Here is a 22,185-nt window from a genome sequence, read left to right on the forward strand (position 1 = left end):
TTATTGAGATCTTTATTCCTCCTTACAGCCTTGAGTTACTGCTTTTGTCCTTTCACTTCACCTCACAGGACTCCCTTGACCATTTCTTTCAGAGAAAGTCCAGTGGTCACAAACTCCCTCAGCTTTTGTTTCTCTGGGAATGTCTTGATCCCTGCCTGCCCCCACTCCCCACGAGTGAAGAACAATTTGCCAGATATAGCATTCTTGCTTGAGAGGTTTCTTTTTTCTTTTAGCCCTTTTCATATATCAGCTCAATGTCTCCTGACCTCCAAAGTTTCTGATGAGAAGTCTGCTTACACCTTTTTAGGTGATGAGATCCACTTCTCTGTTGTTGCTTTTTTCAAGATTTGCTTTTTATCTTTAGTTCTTGAAAGTTTGATTATAACGTGTCTTTGTGTGGGTCTCTTTGTGTTCATCTTAGTTGGAGTTTTTTGAGTTTCTTGGATGCTTATATTCATGTTTTTCTTCAAATTTGGGAAGTTTTCAGTCATGATATTCTCAAGTGTTCTCTCTGCCCCTTTCTCTCTTTTTCTTCTTCTAGGATTCCTGTGATGCACATGTTGGTTATTTTGATGTTGTCCCCTATTTCTCTTAGGCTCTCTATTTGCTTTTTTTTCAATATTTTTTTTCCTTTTTTTCCTCAGCCTTAACAATTTCCATTGTCCTATATTTACTGATTCTTTATTCTGCCTTCTCAAAACTGTCTTTGAATCTTTCTAGTAAATTTTTTCATTTCGAAAACATTTTTTCTTTTTATGGCCACACCTGCAGCATATGGAAGTTCCTGGGCTAGGGGTCGAATTGGAGCTGCATCTGTGACCCTCACTGCAGGTCAGGGATTGAACCCTCATCCTCACGAGACAGTGTCAGGTACTTGACCTGCTGAGCCACAATGAGGACTCCTTTTTTTTTTTTTTTTTTTTTTTGCTTTTTTGGGCTGCAACTACTGCATAGTTGCAACTGCAACTGCATAGTTCCAGGTTAGGGTTCAAATCAGAGCCACAGTCACAGCTACAGCAACACGAGAACCAAGCTGAGTCCATGAGCTACATTGCTGCTCATGGCAATTCCAAACCTCTAACCCACTGAGTGAGGCCAGGAATTGAACCTGCATCCTCATGGATGCTAGTCAGATTCATTTCTACTGCACCACAACAGGAACTCCCATACAATGGGAACTCCTTAATTTCAGTTTTTGTATTTTTCAGCTCCAGAATTTCTTTTTGGTTTCTTTTTAGGTTTTTGTTAGGTTTGATGAGGTAAGAACACACAAGGCCAAGTCAGTAAAGCAAGAGAGATTTATTAAGACATCCAAAACGGATGGGCTGAGCTCAGGTGTCATCAGTGAGAGAGATTTATTAGGGCATCTGAAACGGATGGGCTGAGCTCAAGGTGGCATCAGCAATGATTGTGAGGGGGCATTCTGCTTATAATGGGCTGGTGGTGGGAGAAATTTGGGGAGGGACAATGTGCAGGGGAGAGGTGTGGCAAAGGAGTATGTGTCTCTTCTCCATGTCTCATGTCCAGATAGTTGCAGCTACCCTGCCAAGGGCAGGGATTGGCCTAAGCAGGCACAGTAGTCAATCCTTGGTCAATCGTGTTTCACAAATGACCTTCCATGTGTTCTTGTCCATGTTGCTCAACCTGAACAGTCACGTCTGCCATGCCCCAGGAACCTATCAGTTTTCTTTTTCTTTTTTTTTTTTTTGTCTTTTTTTTGCTATTTCTTTGAGCCACTTCCGAGGCATATGGAGGTTCCCAGGCTAGGGGTCTAATCGGAGCTGTAGCCGCTGGCCTACGCCAGAGCCACAGCAACGCGGGATCCGAGCCGTATCTGCAACCTACACCACAGCCCACAGCAACGCCGGATTGTTAACCCACTGAGCAAGGGCAGGGACCGAACCCACAACCTCATGGTTCCTAGTCGGATTCGTTAACCACTGCACCACAACAGGAACTCCAGTTTTCTATTGCTTTGTTGATATTTCCATTTCGTTCATACATCATTGTCTTGACTTTCTCCATATCTTCTTTGAGCATCTTTAAGACTGTTATTTTGAGGTCTTTGTCTATTGTATCTTCTGCTAAGTCTTTTTCAGGGGCAAAATTTACTGAATTATTGTTTTCCTCTGAATGGGCCATATTTTTTGTTTTTTGTATGCCTTGTGATTTTTTTTCAACACTGGACATTTGAATGTGATAACCTGGTAACTCTGGAAATCAAAATTTTTCCCCTTCCCCAGGATTTGCTTTTTTTGTCATTGTTTTTGTCTGTTTTTAAAAACCCTGTAGCCTTTCTGTACTGAGGATCAGCCAATGGTATAAACGTAGTGTCTTCTGTCTTTTCTGGGTCTTTCCTTGGGCATACATGGCCACTTTCTATTTTTTTCCTGTATGTGCACTTGTTTAGAATTTCTTGGTGTTTAATGTCTGGCTTCTGAATGAAGAAAAGCAAAATATGTAGAGGAGATGAAATGGCATCAGACTTTGAAATCTTTTTGAAATCACATTAGCCAAAGGAGGAGGGGCTTACAGCAATGGGAGGAGAAGCAGCACCAATGGCTGCCTGCCTCTTTATCTGTGCCTATGTGATCAGAAGCAGCAGTCAACAATCAGAGCAAAGATTCTCCCATATTTGGAAGATAGAATCCTTTTTACTCATCCTGTCTCCCACAGGCTGTGTTCAAGTTGCCCAAGGAACATATGCACAGCTGTTTGCCACATGGCCGGAGCTGGGGGATGGGCAGCTGCTACTGGGTTAAGAGCTGAAATTGCCCCAAAGTGACTGCAGTTTACCTTCCAGGATTTTCCCTGGAAGTTGAAAGCTTTCAATAGACTCCAGATTCCCAAAATAGTTACATCAGACAGATTCTGTCAGTGCAATTTTTGTCTAGGTAGAGAGACAGATTCCTGGCATGTCCTACTTCACCACAATCCCTAAATTCCCTCCTGCAAGACTTTTTTCTCTAACAGTTGCACCATTGCATATTTCCATCAGTAGTGTATGGGGGTCCCAATTTATTCACATCCTTGCCAACACTTATTATTATCTCTTTCAATAAATGTTTTTTTGATCACTGAACAAGTGAATAGGAGGGATCAGAGAAACAGAAAAGAACTATTGAGAAGAAAAGGAATTGAGTGGAATTCTGAAAAAAAAAAAGAGCAGAGGATATAGGGAGGAGTGGTAGGAACTGGGTTGGAAAAGGCTGGAAGAAACCATGAACAGGGGCAAATATGAAGTAAGGGGAAAGGCAAAAGTAAATGTGTGGGCTGGGAAGAGGTTGCAAAACTGGACACCATTGGACAGATGTATCTGGGGGTGCCTACTGGATGCTGGGAGACTAAGAGGACAGCGGCCAGGGCTGTAATTGAGTTTGGCTGTAACTATACTGACAATGGTGTGGGACTTTATTAAGGGCACTCAAGCCTGCCTGGTGTTCAGTAGACCCTTGGAAAATACCATGTTGCAGGATAAGAATTTTGGTCATTTGTGCTGTATCAGTTCTTCTTTCATTGCAGAAAAGATAGCTTTGCTAAGCTGTCACTTGAGAATTCCACGAGGCTGGACCATCTTCTTCCCAAGACGCAATTTAAGGAAGTTCCCAGGGAGGGAATAAAAACATGAGAGGGCTGGTCTGTGTGTCTGTTTTTTGCCACAAGAACTTTTATATGCTTCCTACTTCCTCTTAGAGGTGGCCCACCTCCCTGAATCCCAAATGAGAAAGAAGGGGTTAAAATCAAATGTCATCATGGTCAGTCATCTCAGACATGAATGAGGGAGGCAGGAGCCTGGCCTCCAGGTCAAATTTATGGAGTTGTGTGGTCATAGGTCTGCCTCTTTGTCTGCCTGTCTCAGGATGGATGGGTGGTGGCTCTTTCCATAAACCATTCAAGGAAAGAAATCTCACTGGCAGAATATCTGATTATTACTAATGTTGAGTAGAAAATTAAAGTTTGCTGAAAAATTCTTCTGACAGGATTTGTCCTTTGCTGTTCTACATCTCTCACTCCTTACCTCACCAGAAAAAATGAGCCTCACATATATAATCAGTTGACCTTAAAACTTATGGTGCATTTGGGCTGTACCAGAAGACCAGGAGAAACCTTAGTACCTTCATTTCTTCATTCTCTTAATAGTATCTTTCACAGAGCAAGATTTTTTAATTTTGATAAAGTCCAATTTATTATTATTTTCTTCTAAAACATGCCAAGAACACTTTGCCTAACCAAAGTAATTAAGATTTTTCTCCTATGTTTTCTTCTAATATTTTTATAGTTTTTTTTTTTTTTGACTCTTGCAGCATATGGAAATTCCCAGACTAGGGGTTGAATCAGAGCTGCAGCTGCAGGCCTACACCACAGCCACAGCAATACCCAGTCTGAGCTTCATCTGTGACCTACACCACAGCTTGCGACAATGCTGGATCCTTAACCCACTGAGTAAGGCCAAGGATGGAACCCAAATCCTCATGGACACTATGTTGGCTCACTGAGCCACAATGAGAACTCCTAAAAGTTTTATAGTTTTACATTTTACATTTAGACCTGTGATACATTTTGAGCTAATGTTGATACAAGGTATGAAGTTTAGTTTGAGATTTCCTTCTTTTGCATTTGAATATCCAATTGTACTGGCAACCTTTATTTATAAAGATTTATTTCTTCATTAAAGATCTGATAGATTTTTTCAGTGAAACTATTGGGGAACTGTAGTTTTTTTTTTTTTTTTCCCCCTTTGGCTGCACCTGTGGCATGTGGAAGTTCCTGGGCTTGGGATCAAACCTGTGCTGCAGTTATGACCTGTGGCAATACCTAATCCTTAACTTGCTGTGCCACATGAGAACTTCCTGTAGTTTTCTTTTTGGGAATATTTTTAATCTATGAGTTTAATTTCTGTGTTAAATATAGGATTCTTTGGCTTTATTTTTTTCTTCGGTGAGCTTTGGAATAATTATGGCTTTCAAAGAACTGGTTCATTTTACCTAAGTTTAATTTATGTGCCTAGACTTGTTTATAGCACTCTCTTATTATCCTTTTAATGTCTTTGAGATCTGAGGTGATATCTTTTTTTTTCACTCCTGATATAGTTAATTTGCTTTTTTCTCTCTTTGTCTTTCTGGCTAGAACTTTATCAAAGTTATTAAATTTTTTAAAAGAATCGGTTTTGGGTTTTATTGATTTTCTTTATTCTTTTTCTGTCTTCAGTATTACTGACCTCTTTTCTTATCTGTACTAATTCTTTTTTTCCTACTGGCTTTGAATTTTTTTTCTTCTTTTTCTAGTTTCTTAAGAGGAAAATTTAAGATTGCTGATTTGATATTTTTCTTCTTTTCTAATACAAGCAGTTAAATTTATAAATTTTTCTCTAGTGCTTTAGCTACATTCCACAAATTTTGATGAGCTGTATTTTCATTTTCATTCAGTTCAAAATATTTTCTAATTTCCTTTGAGACTTCCTCTTTGGCACATAGATTATTTAAAAGTATGTTTTTTTGTTGTTTGTTTCTAAGTATTTGGAAATTTTTAAAGTTAATCTTTTTGTAATTGATTTCTAGTTTAGTTTCTTATGGTTGCAGAACATATTCTGTTGAATTTTATTCTTTTAAATTTGTTGAGGTTTGTTTTATGACCTAGAATATGATCTCTCTTGATGAACATTCCATGTATATTGGAAAATAATTTGAATTTTGCTCTTGTTAGATAGAGTGTTCTATAAATATTAGAGCAAGTTGGTAGGTGGTGTGGTTCAGCTCTTCTATATCCATGCTGATTTTCTGTCCGATTGTTGCATTGATTGTTAAGAATGGGAAATTGAAGTCTTCAGTTATAACTGTAGATCCATCCATTTCATCAGTTTTTGCTTCATGTATTTGGAATCTCTGTTTTTTGGTGCATACACATTTAGGACTGTTATGTATTCTTGGTTATTTGACACTTTAATTGTTATTTAATGTTTTTCTTTATACATGCCATTTTTTTTCTTGCTCAGAAATCTACTTTGTCTGATATTAGTGCTACTCTTGCTTTTGTCAGTGTTTGCCTGGTTTGTCTCTTTCTATTCTTTTCCATTTAACCTGTGAGTGTCATTTATTTAAGGTGCATTACTTGCAAGCAGGATATAGTCAGTTGAAAATCTATTCTGACAATCTCCACCTTTTAATTTTTGTGTTTATGCCATTAACATTTAACATAATATTGGTATGTTTGTATTTAGGTGTACTATTACTTATTTTCTATTTACTTGTTCCATTTTCTGTTTCTGTTTACTCTTTCTTGGTTTTTTTTTTTTTTTGGAATAATTTAATTGCTTTTAGACTTTCCTGAGTTCAAATCAAGTTACATTTCTACCTGCAATCTGTGGCAATGCTTATTTCCCCACATTCCTCTCACATAGTGCACTATTAAATTTTTTAAACTCTGTCAATCTGATAAATAAAATTTTATATATAGGTGTCATTGTATAAGTAAACTTTTTTTTTTTTTTTTTTTTTTTTTTTTTTTTTTTTTTTTTTTTTAGGGCCACACTGGGGGCATATGGAGGTTCCCAGGCTAGGGGTTGAATTGAAACTGTAGCTGCCAGCCTATGCCACAGCAACTCGGGATTCAAGCCATGACTGTGACCTACACCACAGCTCACAGCAATGCCAGATCCTTAACCCACTGAGCAAGGCCAGGGATTGAACCCATGTCCTCATAGATGCTAGTTGGGTTCGCTAACTGCTAAGCCACAACGGGAACTCCATAGGTAAACTTTTTAACTGAAGCAAAAAACATACATACCATAAAGTGAAAAACATTAAATCTACAACCTAAAAAACATACATAGAATAAAGTGAAAAACATTAAATCTACAACCTAAGGAAATGCTGAAGCAAAAAACATACATGCGATAAAGTGAAAAACATTAAATCTACAACCTAAGGAAAAACGTTAAATCTACAACCAGAAGTGAATGCTCCCATGTAACCACCACCTAGATCAAGATAGAGAATATTTACCATCTAACCAGAAAGCCCTCTTGCATCCTTCTCAACCTGTGATCCCCGCAGCCTCAAGGTAGCCAGTCTTCTAATCACTTTTGAGCATCATAAATAAAACAAACACATGTACTATTGGACATCTGACTTTTCTCCCCATCAGTAGTGTATTTGAAAGATTCACCCATTTATTTGCATGTGGTAGTATTTTCTCTTTCTCATTTCTATTGTATTCCATCATTTGAATATGTTATGCTTGTAAATTTTTTCCTATTTTTGGTTGACATCTGGACTATTTTTAGTTTTTGGCTATCATGAAAGAATTTGCTGATAGACATTTGTGCCCATGTTTTGTCTACACATCTAGATATTTATATTGTACTCCAAAGGGTAGAATTGCTGGATCATAGGATAGGTGTATATTTGGCTTGAGAAGATTCTGCTACAGAGTTTGCCAAAGTAGTTTTATCCATTTGCATTTTCTTTGGCAGTGTGTGAAAGTTCCTGTTGTTCCATATCCTCACCAACTGTTGGCATTTTTTTCTCTTTTCAATTTTAGTCACTTTGGTGGTTTTGTAGTGCTATCACACAATGGTTTTAATTCGTATTTCCCTGATGAGTATAAAGTTAATATTTCTATTGGGTTGCTAGCCTTTCCCTCATTGATTCACACACACACAATATAATACATAATTGCATATATTTATGAATATAATTTATATTATGTAGACATATATTGTGCAGGTATATTACACATTGGGTATGAAACCTTTAACAGATACATGAACTGATAATATATTTTCCCCCTCTAAGTGCCTTTTCAATCTCTTAATGTTGTCTTTTGATGAATAGAATTTCTATTTTTTTTTTTTCCTGCTTTTTAGGGCCACACCCATGGCATGTGGAAGTTCCCAGGCTAGAGATTGAATAGTTGCTGGCCTATACCACAGCCACAGCAATATGGGATCCTCCAAGCCACGTCTGCAACCCACACCACAGCTCAAGGCGACACTGGATCCCCAACCCACTGAGCGAGGCCAGGGATTGAACTGGCATCCTCATGGATCCTAATCACTTTCGTTAACCGCTGATCCACTAAGGGAACTTCCAAAAGTTCTTAATTTTAAGGGAGTCCAATTTATCATTTCTTCCTCGATGGTACTTTTCGTATCTTATTTGGGGGAAACTTTGCCTATCTTAAGTTCGTCATAATAATTTCATGTTTTTTAAAATATTTTACTGTTTTACATTTGATATTTAGATTTCTAATCCACCTGCATTTTAGAATTTATTGGCAATGTGAGGACTTTAAAACACTAACTGCTTTTAACACTTTTCTGCTGTGTATGTTATTATCATTCATTTATTTTCATATATATATTTTATAGTTCATATGGTTGTTGTTTAAATAGTCAACATTCACTTAGATTTGTCTGTGTATTAACATTTCCATTTTTTTCATTCTTTCCTGAATTACCATATTCCTATCAATAATCATTTCCCCTCCGATTAAAAAGTTCTCTTTAGCATTTTTCTAGTGTGGGTCTGTGGAAATAAATTCTTTCAATTTTTGCTTGTGTGAAATATTTTAACCACATCCTTCCCCCACCAGTTTTGTTGAGATGCAATTGACATACAGCAATATGTAAATTTAAGGTATATAGCACAATGACTTGACTTCCATATATTATTAATATTTTTTATTTTATTTTTTAATCTTTTATTTATATATATTTTTCTGCTGAATTCCATATATTATGAAATGATTACCACATAAGTTAACATCTAGCACTTTAAAAAAAAATTTAGAACTTCTATTCATCAAAAGGTGTCAACATGCCTTGATGCAGCATTCTGTCAAACTGCCTTCCATCTTAGAGATTTCAGAAAGTCCATTAAAACTCTATGAGTGTTGGAGTTCCCACTGTGGTGCAGCAGATTAAGAACCCAACATCGCATCTGTGAGGATACAGGTTCCATCCCTGGCCTTGCTCAGTGGGTTGAGGATCTGGTGTTGCTACAAGCTGTGGCTTAGGTCGCAGATGCATCTTGGATCTGGTGTTGCTGTAGCCATGGCATAGCCTGCAGCTGTAGCTCCAACTTGATCCCTAGCCTGGGAACTTCCATATGCTGCAGGTGTGGTTAAAAAAAACAAACAAACCTGGAATTCCCCTCAAAAAACTCTTATGACTGTATCACTCCTGGTCTCTAAGCTTACATTATAAGGAAAATTTATAATATAGACTATTACTATAATATTACTATAATATTAATATTAATAAAGCTATTATAGCTAAGAGCATTGAATGAGTTAATGGAAATTTAAGAGAGAATGTGTACATGGTTTAGAGTTGAGATGAAGGGACAAGATTGTGACCTGTGGGGGCTTTGTCTTCCCTTTTCCCACTGTCTACCTTTTTTTTTCGTTGTTCAGTAGGAGCCCAACCAAATGAGGGCTCTGCGCTAGTAAAGTCCTCAAGGAATCCAGTATTCATTTATAGGTTTTATAGACTAAGGGTTGTTATTGTATATCCATATTCTAATATTAAAGTAAATGTGAATTGCCTTTGTTACTTTAGGAGAAGAATGTAGAGATTTTGAGCACACAACATTTAAGAATCAGAGACACAGCAGCCACTTTGCTTAGCATGCTTCATAGCTGTTTCTCAGGTGAACAGGTGTGATAAAAAGACTGTGGGAGTTCCTGTTGTGGCTCATTGGTAAGGAACCTCACTGGTATCCATGAGGACATGAGTTCAATCCCTGGCCTTGCTCAGTGGGTTAAGGATCCGGCGTTGCCATGAGCTGTGATGTACGTCACAGACATGGCTCAGATCCTGCGTTGCTGTGGCTGTGGTGTAGGCTGGCAGCTGTAGCTCCAGTTCAACCCATAGTCTGGGAACTTCCATATGCAGTGGGTGTGGCCCTAAAAAGCAAAAACAAAACAAAACAAAGTGTGACTCCTGATGCTTTGAGGTTTGTCTGCCATGTTGCCTGTCTCCCACTCTGTTTCCTAAGAGATGGAGTTCTGTGACAGTGTCAGGCTCAGGAATCAGATTTAAAATGTGTATTTTATGCTTCATTTTATTATTTTTGCAAAGCTCATGTCTGTGCCTCTGGGTGTTTGTGTGTGTATGTAAGTGTGTGCATATGCAATATGCATGTAGGCATGTGTGTGAAGGGTATATGTATTTGTGTGGCATGTGTACATGTATATGTGTATTTGTATATGTGTATGTGTGTGCTTGTACATGCAACAAGCAGTCCTGGATTCAATCCTTGACCTAGAGAAAAATAATCATGAACGACATTATTGGATAATTATCAAAATTTGAATATAGGCTATGTTTCAGTTAATAATTTTGTGTCAATGTTGAATTTCCAGGTTTATATTTTTGTACCATGGTTACGAAAGAAGTGTTCTTATTCTTAAGTATTTAAGGGGTAATAAGACTTGATGTCTGTGACTTATTTTCACATGGTTCTGAAAAAATAAAAGACACATGGAGAGAGATGAAGTAAATGGGGCAAAATGTTTAAAATGGTAAATTTGATAAAGAACTGAAAGGAGTTCTTTCTCTATTGTTTGGCTTTTCTGCAAGTTTGAAATCTTATCAAAAGGAAATCTCTCAGCAAAATAAAACAGAATAAAAAAACTTATGAAACAACTTATAACAATTTCTGCTTATCATATATATATATATGTATATATGAAAGTTCATAGTTCAAAGGCTGTGTTGAATGATCCCGTATAACAGTGTCATCACCAGAATGCCCTCCTGGATTTCTGCCACCTATGATCCAGGGAAGGCTTTTCTCCTTTCCCACAGCCTGGGCCATTCACTACACATGGGTGCCCATCAAGCCTGTGCAGTTGAGTCTTTATGTTTAACTGCCACTTAGGCTGGAGCCGCCTTGGAATCCTGGAGCAGGACCCTTCCAGCTCCGGGGAGCAGCAGTTGACCCCATGCCAGCAGCTCCTTTGGACTGCTGGAGGACTTGCAGCTAGAGTTTCAAGCCTCTCTCCTCCACCAAGATCTCCAGGAGGGGGAACCCTGGGAGTGTTCATGTTACTATGAGCAAAGACAGGACTCCCTTGGTCTGTAGGGTGAACGAGTATAAGCCCCTACAGAAGACCTCGGGAAGGTACGCAAGGCCCATACCTGGTGTTATTTTCTATTAATTCACTGGTCATAGCTCAATTACACTTTTAAAATATATAGTGGTTATACTTAGAGCTGGGTTTCAGGGCTTCTGCTTTCAAAAGAATATTTATTTTTTTTAAGATAAATTCCTATTTTCTTTTCTTACAAATTGTAACAGGAAATGGCGTTTTGAAATCCAGGTAGCACTATGTTTTAAATACATCATGAAATCAATGAATCAGGAAATTAACGGTATTTATTACTCTTAAACAGTCTTCAGCTCACTTTCCTGATTGATCAAGTCTGATTTGACTGAGGCTTAAAATTATGCCAGTGTCTGTAAGCTAACTCTTTTTTTGGGCGTATATTTAACAATAATAACAAAAAGTGGTGTGCCCACAGTGTCAGACACAGACACACGGAGAGAGAGATATGTAGATATATATCTATATCTATATTCTGATGTGTGAATGCACACACAATTCTTTGAATGTATCTATTTTGGATGCTTCTAACTACTCTGCCAATTAAATACATATTAATACCCTATTTTGTGTCTTAATTCAGAGATTTAAAAATAAAACATTTAGGCTCCCACAAATTCTAGGAGCCAGAGCCATATTGGTTCACAGGAATATATGACTTCAGACCTGTACTATTTTCACTGTTACGTTTTTTCCTGCCCATATTTTGGGTTGTATGTGTCTTGCCTAATCTCTTATAGTTGTGATTTGTTCATAGGCAGTGATTTCCTTTTAATTCCCATAGGAATTTGTTCAAATGTTGTACCCCATTTGCTTTTTAGATTATTAACATATAAGAAAACCCACACTAGAAAGACTTGTTCTCTCCTAGGAGTTCCCATCGTGGCTCAGCTGTTAACGAACATAACTAGCATCCATGAGGACTCGGGTTTGATCCCTGGCCTTGCTCAGTGGGTTAAGGATCCGGCATTGCTGTGAGCTGTGGTGTAGCTTGCAGATGCAGCTCAGATTGTGCATTGCTGTGGTTGTGGCCTAGGCCGGTGGCTATAGCTCCTATTTGACCCTAGCCTGGGAACCTCCATATGCCAAGGGTGCTGCCCTAGAGAGACAAAAAGACAAAAAAAAGAAAGAAAGAAAAATTTGTTCTTTCCTAAAAGCCCTTTATATTAGGTATCACATGTAAGTATACTTGAGATGCAGCCTTATTTCAGCAAATTCCACTCTAATTACACTCAACACAAAAGCATCATAATTGAGCCTAACAGAGTTTCTGTAGGTCAGATTCAAGTAAATGTATTTTTCAAGTACATTAAATTCAGTTGTACGAGCATCTGTGCTATTGCCTCTTGTAAGGATTCTAAGTTTTCATTAACTATAAAAATATTCAAAATTGTAATCTTTTCTAAAAAAATCTTTTTTTAAAGTACATCTTTTCTGAAGTGCTGAAGAAATTTGCTTATTTAGTGTAGGCATTGATTTAGGTACAGTGGAGCATTATTCCATGAGGTCTTTTGCAAAGTTCAAATGACCAGTGGAGACATGAGAGTAGGATTCTTGTAATCTCCCAGCTTTTGGTCAAGAATTCTGATAGCAGAGTCCCCATTGTAGCTCAATAGGTTAAAAACCAGAGATAGTGTCCATGAGAATGTGGATTTGATCCCTGGCCTTGCTCAGGATCCAGCATTGCTGCAAGCTGCAGTGTAGGTCACAGATGCAGCGAGGATCTGGTATTGCCATGGCTGTGGAATAGGCCTGCAGCTGCAGCTTTGATTTGACACCTAGCCAGGGTGCATCCATGTGCCACAGGTGCAGCCATAAAAAGAAAAAAAAGGAAAGAAAGAAAAAGAATTCAGATAGTTCTACATTAGTCCTAATGCTGGTATCCTCTGGAATTTTAGATCCAGATTATTATTTATTGACAGTATCTTAGACTTAATCTAAGTTACTAGTTATGTTGCCGCTGTTCTTGTGTCCTGTTTCCCTCTCTCTTGAATTCAGTTTTTGTTTTGCACTAGATACTTCCTGGAGGAATTCTTTCAGAAAAATCTGTGTGTAGTAAACTTTCTCTTTTATGTCCAAAATTCTCTTTAGTTTGCTTTCATCCCAGAATTTTTATTTGCCAGCCTCAGAACTTGCTAGGGAGCCTTGGGACTAACCATCCCATTGACTGGGCAATACTTCTGGGAATGGAAGCTTAAGGCTGTTACATTAATAAGCAGTATGCATTATACATTGTGTTTACCAGTGAGCTATTTCACAGATGGGCGTAGTATAGATTTTCAACGCCTATGTTAATATATAATCTGTGGTTAAGAATAAACAGTTCAGAGTAGTGACCTTTCTTAAATAATTCAATAAAACTGTCTTTGCTTTGAATTAATGATTCTCCAATTAGATTATTGGAACCTAGGAAGTAGTCTACCCCTGTTCAATATGTCTTAAATCTAGCCAGCCACTTCATATTTTCAAAGGGCATTGTGAAAATCCAGGGCTACTTATTTTGATAGCATCTCTGTATTTTTATTCTCTTCTATTGGTTATAAATTATTTTTTTATGATTCAAATAGTCTTTTTGTTGTTGTTGTTGTTGTTGTTGCTATTTCTTGGGCCGCTCCCGCGGCATATGGAGGTTCCCAGGCTAGGGGTTGAATCGGAGCTGTAGCCACCGGCCTACGCCAGAGCCACAGCAACGCGGGATCCGAGCCGCGTCTGCAACCTACACCACAGCTCACGGCAACGCCGGATCCTTAACCCACTAAGCAAGGGCAGGGACCGAACCCGCAACCTCATGGTTCCTAGTCGGATTCGCTAACCACTGCGCCACGGGAACTCCCAAATAGTCTTTTTTTTTGTGTCTTTTTAGGGCTGTACCCACGGCATATGTAAGTTCCCAGGCTAAGCGTCAAATTGGAGCTCTAGCTTCCGGCCTACACCACGGCCACATCAATGCAGGGTTCAAGCCACATCTGCGACCTACACCACAGCTCATGGCAATGCTGGATCCTTAACTCACTGAGCAAGGCCAGGGATCAAACCCCTGTTCTCATGGATACTACTCAGGTTCATTACCACTGAGCCATGAGGGCAACTCCCTGATTCAAACAGTCTTATGCTAAGATTTGCTGTCATGTGTCTTATGTCCTTATTTAGATGGATTTTTTCCCCATCTTTGCATTTTATATCTGTCTTTTACTTTCTATATTCTAGCATCAAGGATGAAAAGGATTCCCAGGACTTGATCTTAGAAAAAACCAAAGAAGCAGAGTCTTTAAGAAATTCCAGTGTGGTGTCAGGAGCAAGAGTGAGTGTCAGTCACAGCCCAGGAAGGCTCATAGAATATAAAAAAAGGAAAGTTAAAAACAATGATAATAAAATTGCTAAAGAATGTAAATTTCTCTAGCTCTCAACCTACAAAAATCTTTTCATAAGAAATCACCCCTGTTTTTTTTGGGGGGGGAAGGGAAGGCAGTTGTCACAGTTATCAGCATAAAAATGAGGCCGTTCATATGAGTTTTCAACAGTATCCCCAAATTTGATGAAAAATAACACATTTAACAAGAAGTTTTTAATTTATATTTTAGAAAAGTAATAATCTCCAGCACTTCCTAAGTTTTTCTAGATGTGAATTAAAATTTTGTGAATATAAGCTGGAAATCAAAACTTACTCACCTGATTTTGTAGAAAGTCCCAGGGGCAATGGAGCGATTTAATAAACTGGATATGTCAGCTATGCTTAAGATGGAGGCAGCTTTGGACAGAGAGCAAATTTCCAGAAAGATCCTCCCAGAGGCAACTCCTGTCACTCTAAACTGGTGAGCATGATTGATGCCATTTGCAAAACACTTGATTTATAATCTGGTTGCAGAATACTTAAAGCACATTTAAGTGTTTATTCTCTTCCTATGACATAAATTTTAGTTATTTTTTATTTATAGAATAGATTTTTTTCTATGAAGTCTTAAAGCAATGAGTTACTTTTAACGAGAGGCTTTAATGGATTCCAGCATCTCTGCAAAATGATATTAGTAATCCCTAATAAGACTGAAAACTTAATCCTCTGTGAATGAAGTTTCTGTTGTTTTCTCCATTGTTTGCAAAATTTCCTTGATTTACAGGCACCCAAAGTCCTCTAGGAAGAGATGCCTTGTATATGTAGAAAAAATGTTTTCAATGAAAATAGAATGAGATAAACTCAAAATGTGTCCTCCTTCCCATAGACTTTTAACTTTTTTGTTTTGTTTTGCTTTTTGCCTTTTCTAAGGCCGCTCCTTCGGCATATGGAGGTTCCCAGGCTAGAGGTCTAATCTGAGCTGTAGCCACCAGCTACACCAGAGCCACAGCAACACGGGATCCAAGCCACATCTGCAACCTACAGCACAGCTCACGGCAACACCGGATCCTTAACCCACTGAGCAAGGCCAGGGATCAAACCCACAACCTCATGGTTCCTGGTCGGATTCATTAACCACTAAGCCATGATGGGAACTCCCAACATTTAACTTCTAAAAGGTCTACTGAGGTTGGTTTCCACATTTTTTTTTTTTTTTTTTTTAATGGCTGAACACACAGCATATGGAAACTCCTGGGTCAGGGGCTGAATGTTAATGCTGGATCCTTTAACCCGAGACACCAAGCCAGATGCAACCTGTACCTCCACAGTGACCTGAGCTGCCTCAGTTGGGTTCTTAATCCACCACACCACAGCAGGCACCCAGTTTCCATGTATTTTTAATTATATGTTGTAGCTTGCATATAACAATATGTATATTTTTATTTTTAATTATTTTAAACATTTATTTTATTTTTTGTCTTTTTAGGGGCACATCTGTGGCACATGGAGGTTCCCAAGTTAGGAGCTGGGGCTGCTGGCCTACGCCACAGCCACAGGAACGCCAGATCCAAGCCACATCTGTGACCTACACCACAGCTCACAGCAATGCTGGATCCTCACTAAGTGAGGTCAGGGATCAAACCTGTGCCCTCATGGATGCTAGTCAGATTCATTTCTGCTGAGCCACAACAGCAACTATAATAATATGTATATTTTTTAAAGGGCACCTCTCTCCATTCTGTTTGCTGGTTAGTGGAGCAGTTTGCTTCATTCTTACCACAAAAATAGAGCAAATTAAACCTCAGTGATGTAGATGACAATATGATAATCATACGAACAGACAATAACCATAGCTAATGAATACATCAGTGTAGGTGAGGTGGGGTAATATTGGAGAGTAAAAGAAAAAAAAAAAAGAAAAGAAAAACTAGTGTGAGAATATAAGACTTCTGTTTCCCGCATAAATGTGCCTCAAAAGAGTCACTTTAGTGAGATGAGAAGAACACAAGCCTCTGAGGACCACTTTCATGCCTAAAGCCTTTTTCACTTGACTATAATCGTTAACATTTGAATCAACTCCAGTACAAGAAGCTGAATTACTTAGAGCCAAAGGTTTGATGTTACAAATGATCCAGTTATAAATCCAGGATACTTTATTTAAACAAAGGAAAAGACATTTCTCAGTTTGTGAATGATACAGTGTAAAGAGCTGTCAAATAATATCTGTGTGATCTTCCAGAATAAACATTATTTTATCTTACGCATAAGGCATGTCCATTTACACATTTGCTCAAAAGTATGCATGTGAATCAGATTGAAAATAGTATATATGTGTGTGTGTGTGTACACATTCTATTATTTTGGTTCCCTGTGAAACAAACCCTGATGCAATTGTCAAATCTCTTTAATTTGGAATGGTTGTAAGTAAGAAATCCAGCTTAACTGAAGATTCTAACTGCATTAGCTGTGTAACATTTCAGTTACACGGCTTTCAGATATAGGCCAGTTTCCGGCACTTAGCACTTAATAACAACTTCTCTTCTCTCTGCCTCTTCTAGTAAAATGAAAGCCAGGGAGAAGTACCAGTCTGACCTGTGGCTAGAAATTGAACACCTGAATAAGGGTAAGGAGCTCAGATCTAAAAGGATATGGGGCCAATTGTTGCCTAAATCAGGACCTTTTTCACTCTCCTTCCTTAAGTCCAGTTGGCCATGTGGGAGCCAATTTACTATGCTGGTGGAAGATTAGCTCTCATAAACCAACCTGGAGCCCAAGGTTAGTGTGTGTGTGTGTGTGTGTGTCTACTCTTATTTGATAAAATGTTCAAAGAGCCGTTTTGTTTGGTTGTATTTTATGCTCTATCCAGAGTGAAGGCAAAAGACTTTGCTCTAAGTGGAACTAACCTTTTTCAGCATTGTGACATAGTTCATAAAAACATTTTGGTAATTGATACAGGTTTTTCATCTTGTACCAGTCTTTTCCCAGTTTTAGAAGGCTCTCTTGTGCAGCACGAGGCAAAGATGCTCTGGTGATGGGAAAGTCTGCTGCTGTTCCAAGTGGACAGGGTCAAGGCAACACGTGTCTGTGTGCCCAGAGCCTCAGGAGGTGAAGAGGGGAGGTGACGAAGTGCAGCTGAGAAGTCCCTTAGCCTTGCACCAGGTGCCTCATGATCATCCTCCACTTTTCACGCTTGGGGAGTGCCTGCTTTAACCCATTTTCAACCTCCTATTAACCTTTTTTTTTTTCATTAAGGTTTCTTGGACATTTTCCCATGAATCCGGAAGCTAAGAATGTGTCACACTTTTTTTTTTTTTTGTCTTTTTGCTATTTCTTGGGCCGCTCCCGTGGCATATGGAGGTTCCCAGGCTAGGGGTCGAATCAGAGCTATAGCCACCAGCCTATGCCAGAACCACAGCAACGCGGGATCCGAGCCGCATCTGCAACCTACACCACAGCTCACGGCAATGCCGGATCCTAAACCCACTGAGCAAGGGCAGGGACCGAACCTGCAACCTCATGGTTCCTAGTGGGATTTGTTAACCACTGCGCCATGACGGGAGCTCCAGAATGTGTCACACTTTTTAATACATGAAATGTCTTAAATTTTTTTCATTGGAGTGGTATTAATAATATGAGAATTTAATAAAAGAATGAACTGTGGATTTTAATTGAAGGGATATTTTATTTTCTTGACAGAAGTCTCTTCATTTTTTCCCCTTCTTTTAGCCATGTCTGTGGCATGCCAAAGTTCCTGGGCCAGGGATGGAACCTGCACCACAGCAGTGACTGGAGCCTCTGCAGTGACAGCATCAGCTCTTTAACTTGCTGCACCACAAGGGAACCCCAGAAGCCACTTTTTTTTTTGCCTTTTTAGGGCCCCACCTGTGGCATACGAAAGTTCCCAAGCTAGGGGTCAATTCGGAGTTACAGCTGCCAACCTATGCCACAGCCACAGCAACAGCGGGATCCGAGCCGCATCTGTGACCCTACACCACAGCTCACAGCCACGCAGGATCCCTGACCCACTGAGTGAGTCCAGGGATCAAACCTGCATCCTCATCTCAGATTCATTTCCACTGCACCACAAAGGGAACTCCCTAGAAGCTACTTCTTTTGCAGATGAGTTAGTGGAGCTTCTATAAGTCTGAGTAGCCCTTTCCTTTCATTCAGCATTTTTTTTTTGTCTAACATCGGACTGGATCAGAGTGGGATGGGACTGCACTAGCTGATGAATATTCTGGAGGGAGGGGGTAGGTTAATAAGGAACTCAGGATAGGCAAACTCTGGAAGTAAATATTTGTTCAGTAATATTTGTGGGTCGACTTTTTTATGGACAGTAGAAGAAACAATTAAAGAGAACTCGAGTACCTTGCAAAGATAAGAACCACATAGGTTCTAATTTAAGAGAGATGTGAGGAGGCAGTGAATGTAGGTGGGATAAGTGATGCAGTGCATTCAGGTGGTGGGGGTGGCCCGAGGCAGATGCTCCAGCAAAGTTGTGGCCAGAGTATTTCTTTTTCTGTTTTTGGTTTTTAGGGCTGCACCCATGGAAGTTCCAAGGCTAGGGGTTGAATCAGAGCTACAGCTGCCGGCCTATACCACAGCCACAGCAACGGCAGATCCAAGCCGTGTCTGCGACATACGTCACAGCTTATGGCAACATCTTATCCTTAACCCACTGAATAAGGCCAGGGATCAAATCCGCATCCTCGTGGATATTAGTTGGATTTGTTCATGCTGAGCCAGAGTATTTCTCACTACCAACCAACCCAAAGCACCCGCAGATGGGGTCCTTTGGGTTCCCAACACTGATAGGTAGGAGTAGTGATAGGCTCCACGTGTTTTAGAAGGAACCTAACAGAGAAAGACCATATATTATCACAATGCTTTATCAAGTTGACATTTTAACCTGGAGTTTTATTTTTACCCTTTTTTTTTTTCTAAATGCTGCAGAACAATAAAATCCTCGTGCAGTGTTAGGTGACATTTCTCAACACACTTCTTTATTTGACTGTTAACCAATTGTGCTAGAGATTTATAGCTGGAAAATTCACACTCCTGGCAATGTCAGTTGCTAAAGGTATGCTTGTTAGAAGAAGTCTGAATTTGTGTTTTCTGTCTGTCATATTTAAATACAGTTATGATCAGACCTTAAGACTTCATTCTGAATACCATATATTTAAAGTTAGCACAATTGCTGAATGATAATATATGGAATTTCTTAAAAATTCCTTTAAGGAGAAAAACATCTTGTAATTGGATACTTTTTCTGCCTAAATAAATAAAACCTTAATACTATGATAAAATCTTTAAGGATAATTAGTATTTGCTTTATATCTGCCTATGTTTTTATAGATAATTAAGGCTAAGAAATGCATACATTTGGCCTTCCATATCTGTGGGTTTCACATCCATGGATTCAACCAACTGCAGATTAAAAATATGAAATAAAAAATTCCAGAAAGTTCTAAAAAGGAATATTTGAATTTGCCACACACCAGCAACTATTTACATATCATTTAAATTGTATTAGGTATTATAAGCAGTCTAGAGATGATTTTAAGTTTCCAGGAGGATGTGTTTAAGTTATTTGCATCATTTTATACAAAGAACTTAAGCATCAGAGAATGTTGGTACCTGCAAGGGGGGTACTGGAGCCATTGCCCTGTGGATACCGAGGGATAAGTATACTGGATACCTGGAAGGAATCATTTGAAATTGACTCCTGGAGTGGGGAGAAACTAGCACAAGGAAAGCAGCCATCACTGGCGTGACCATGTTCCTGAAATCCTCTTGGGGCTTCTAAAACCGTTTAAAGTTTTATTTAAATGTAATACCTTTGGAGTTCCCTTCATGACTCAGCAGTTAATGAACCTGGCTAGGATCCATGAGGATGTGGGTTTGATCCTAGGCCTCGCTCAGTGGGTTAAAGATCCAGCATTGCTGTGAGCTATGGTGTAGGTTGCAGACGTGGCTCGGATCCTGCCTTGCTATGGCTGTGGTGGAGGCCGGCAGCTGTAGCTCTGATTGGACCCCTAGCCTGGGCACTTCCATATGCCTCAAGTGGGGCCCTGAAAATAAAAATAAAAATAAAAATAAATGTAATACTATTGAGGGAAAGAAAGCAGTGATTTGACACATAGGAATTAGTTCATGAAAACGTAGGTGATTTATTTATATACTTTCATTATAAGTTTACCATAAATTTGCTAAAAGTTATTTCATTTGGGATGCAGAATCTTAGCTATATTAAATGTAGGTAACACATAAAAATAACTAGAAACATTTTTATTTAAACATGTATAGGTGATAAATCAGATTTATCTCTGCAAATATAGTCTGAGAAAAATGTTTAAAGGGATTAAGGTAAAAAAAGGCATGAACATTAGTTTCAGTTTTCTAGTTTAAAAAAAACTTTGCTCTTGTCTTCCAGGTTTAGAGCAACAAGGCCCAAGTGCATCTTCGTTGGCACTTTACAATACAACTACCAATGCCCTGGCACAGTGTGAAGTGAGTACCCACCCAGCTTTCTTGAGTGTGTTCTGCAGCCACTCGTGTTTCAAAATGGCACTTTCCTCTGGCAGTAAAATGATTTTAATAGCATTCCATGTGAACGGACTGAGGGCTTGACATGAACACCTAGGAGAAAAAGCATCAGGGAAAGTAAGGCTGCTGGTTTATGTATGTTGTAAAGTCATCCGTGTTAGAATTAAGATAACAACCAAAAATTTGACATTGTGGGCAGTGACACACATACAGAAAAGTGCATAAAGCACCTTGGTAACCCACACTCAGGGAAAGATGGAAAACATGGCTTTTGCCTTAGAAGTGTGCCTTTCTGGATGGTAGCAAGCCATCCCTTGCTGCTGGCAGCGACTGCTACTCTGCTGCTCATGGTAACAACGTCCTTGGGTTTGTTGTGTTTTTAACACTCAGTGTGTGCATCCCCACACAAGGGGATTTAGTTTTAGAAGGCATGTAAGTGGAGGCACACTATATATGGATTTTTTTTTTTTTCTGCTTTTTAGGCCCACATCTGCGAAATATGGAAGTTCCCAGGCTAGGGATGGAATCGGAGCTGTAGCCACCAGCCTACACCACAGCCACAGCAACATAGGATCTGAGTTGCGTCTGTGACCTACACCACAGTTCACGGCAACTCCGGATCCTTAACCCACTGAGTGAGGCCATGGATCGAACCCACATCTTCATGGATCCTAGTCGGGCTCGTTAACCACTGAGCCACGAAGGGAACTCCTGTTTATGTTCTTTTGTGTCACAGCATTGAGCTTCTTTTTTTTTTTGGCTTTTCTTGGGCCACTCCCGCGGCATATGGAGGTTCCCAGGCTAGGGGTCGAATCGGAGCTGTAGCCACTGGCCTATGCCAGAGCCACAGCAACACGGGATCCGAGCCTTGTCTGCAAGCTACATCACAGGTCATGGCACCACTGGATCCTTAACTCACTGAGCAAGGCCAGGGATTGAACCTGCAACCTCATGGTTCCTAGTCGGATTCGTTAACCACTGCGCCACAATGGGAACTCCGAGCTTTTGAGTTTCATCCATGTGCAGCAGTAATATGTTCAACCTTATTTCAGTATAACGGCCTACTATATGAAGATACTATAGCTTATTTACCCATTCTCTTATTGGAGAACCCTTGGATTTGTATCTGGCTCCAGTCAGGAAAACAGAATCTTTACCACTTATTTTAATGGAGACATTTTATTCTATTTATTTTAAAC

The 22,185-nt window shown here is 39.3% G+C and overlaps 1 protein-coding gene across 30 annotated transcripts in view; it reads left to right on the top strand.

Moving 5' to 3' along the window:
• The window catches only part of LOC100157850 (CDC42 binding protein kinase alpha-like), a 72,852-nt gene that overhangs the window by 14,922 nt on the left and 35,745 nt on the right, over nt 1-22,185 (top strand). For 9 of the 30 annotated variants that reach the window (XM_084994567.1, XM_084994563.1, XM_084994564.1 and 6 more), the window contains 4 exons: nt 14,317-14,410; nt 14,791-14,921; nt 16,999-17,063; nt 20,874-20,950. In XM_084994567.1, the coding sequence (XP_084850693.1) occupies nt 14,806-14,921; nt 16,999-17,063; nt 20,874-20,950 (258 nt within the window). In that variant the 5' untranslated portion in view covers nt 14,317-14,410; nt 14,791-14,805. Of the gene's footprint in view, nt 1-10,761; nt 11,127-13,157; nt 13,836-14,093; nt 14,411-14,790; nt 14,922-16,998; nt 17,064-17,145; nt 17,216-20,873; nt 20,951-22,185 lie in introns of those variants that run through there. The other 21 variants (XR_014826407.1, XR_014826408.1, XM_084994584.1 and 18 more) reach the window with 8 other exon arrangements.

This window comes from Sus scrofa, chromosome 14, assembly GCF_054392235.1.
Source record: "Sus scrofa isolate SSC_HxYL_T2T_F1_AM1 chromosome 14, Sscrofa_HxYL_maternal_Yorkshire_Landrace_v2.0, whole genome shotgun sequence".
Lineage (NCBI taxonomy): Eukaryota > Metazoa > Chordata > Mammalia > Artiodactyla > Suidae > Sus > Sus scrofa.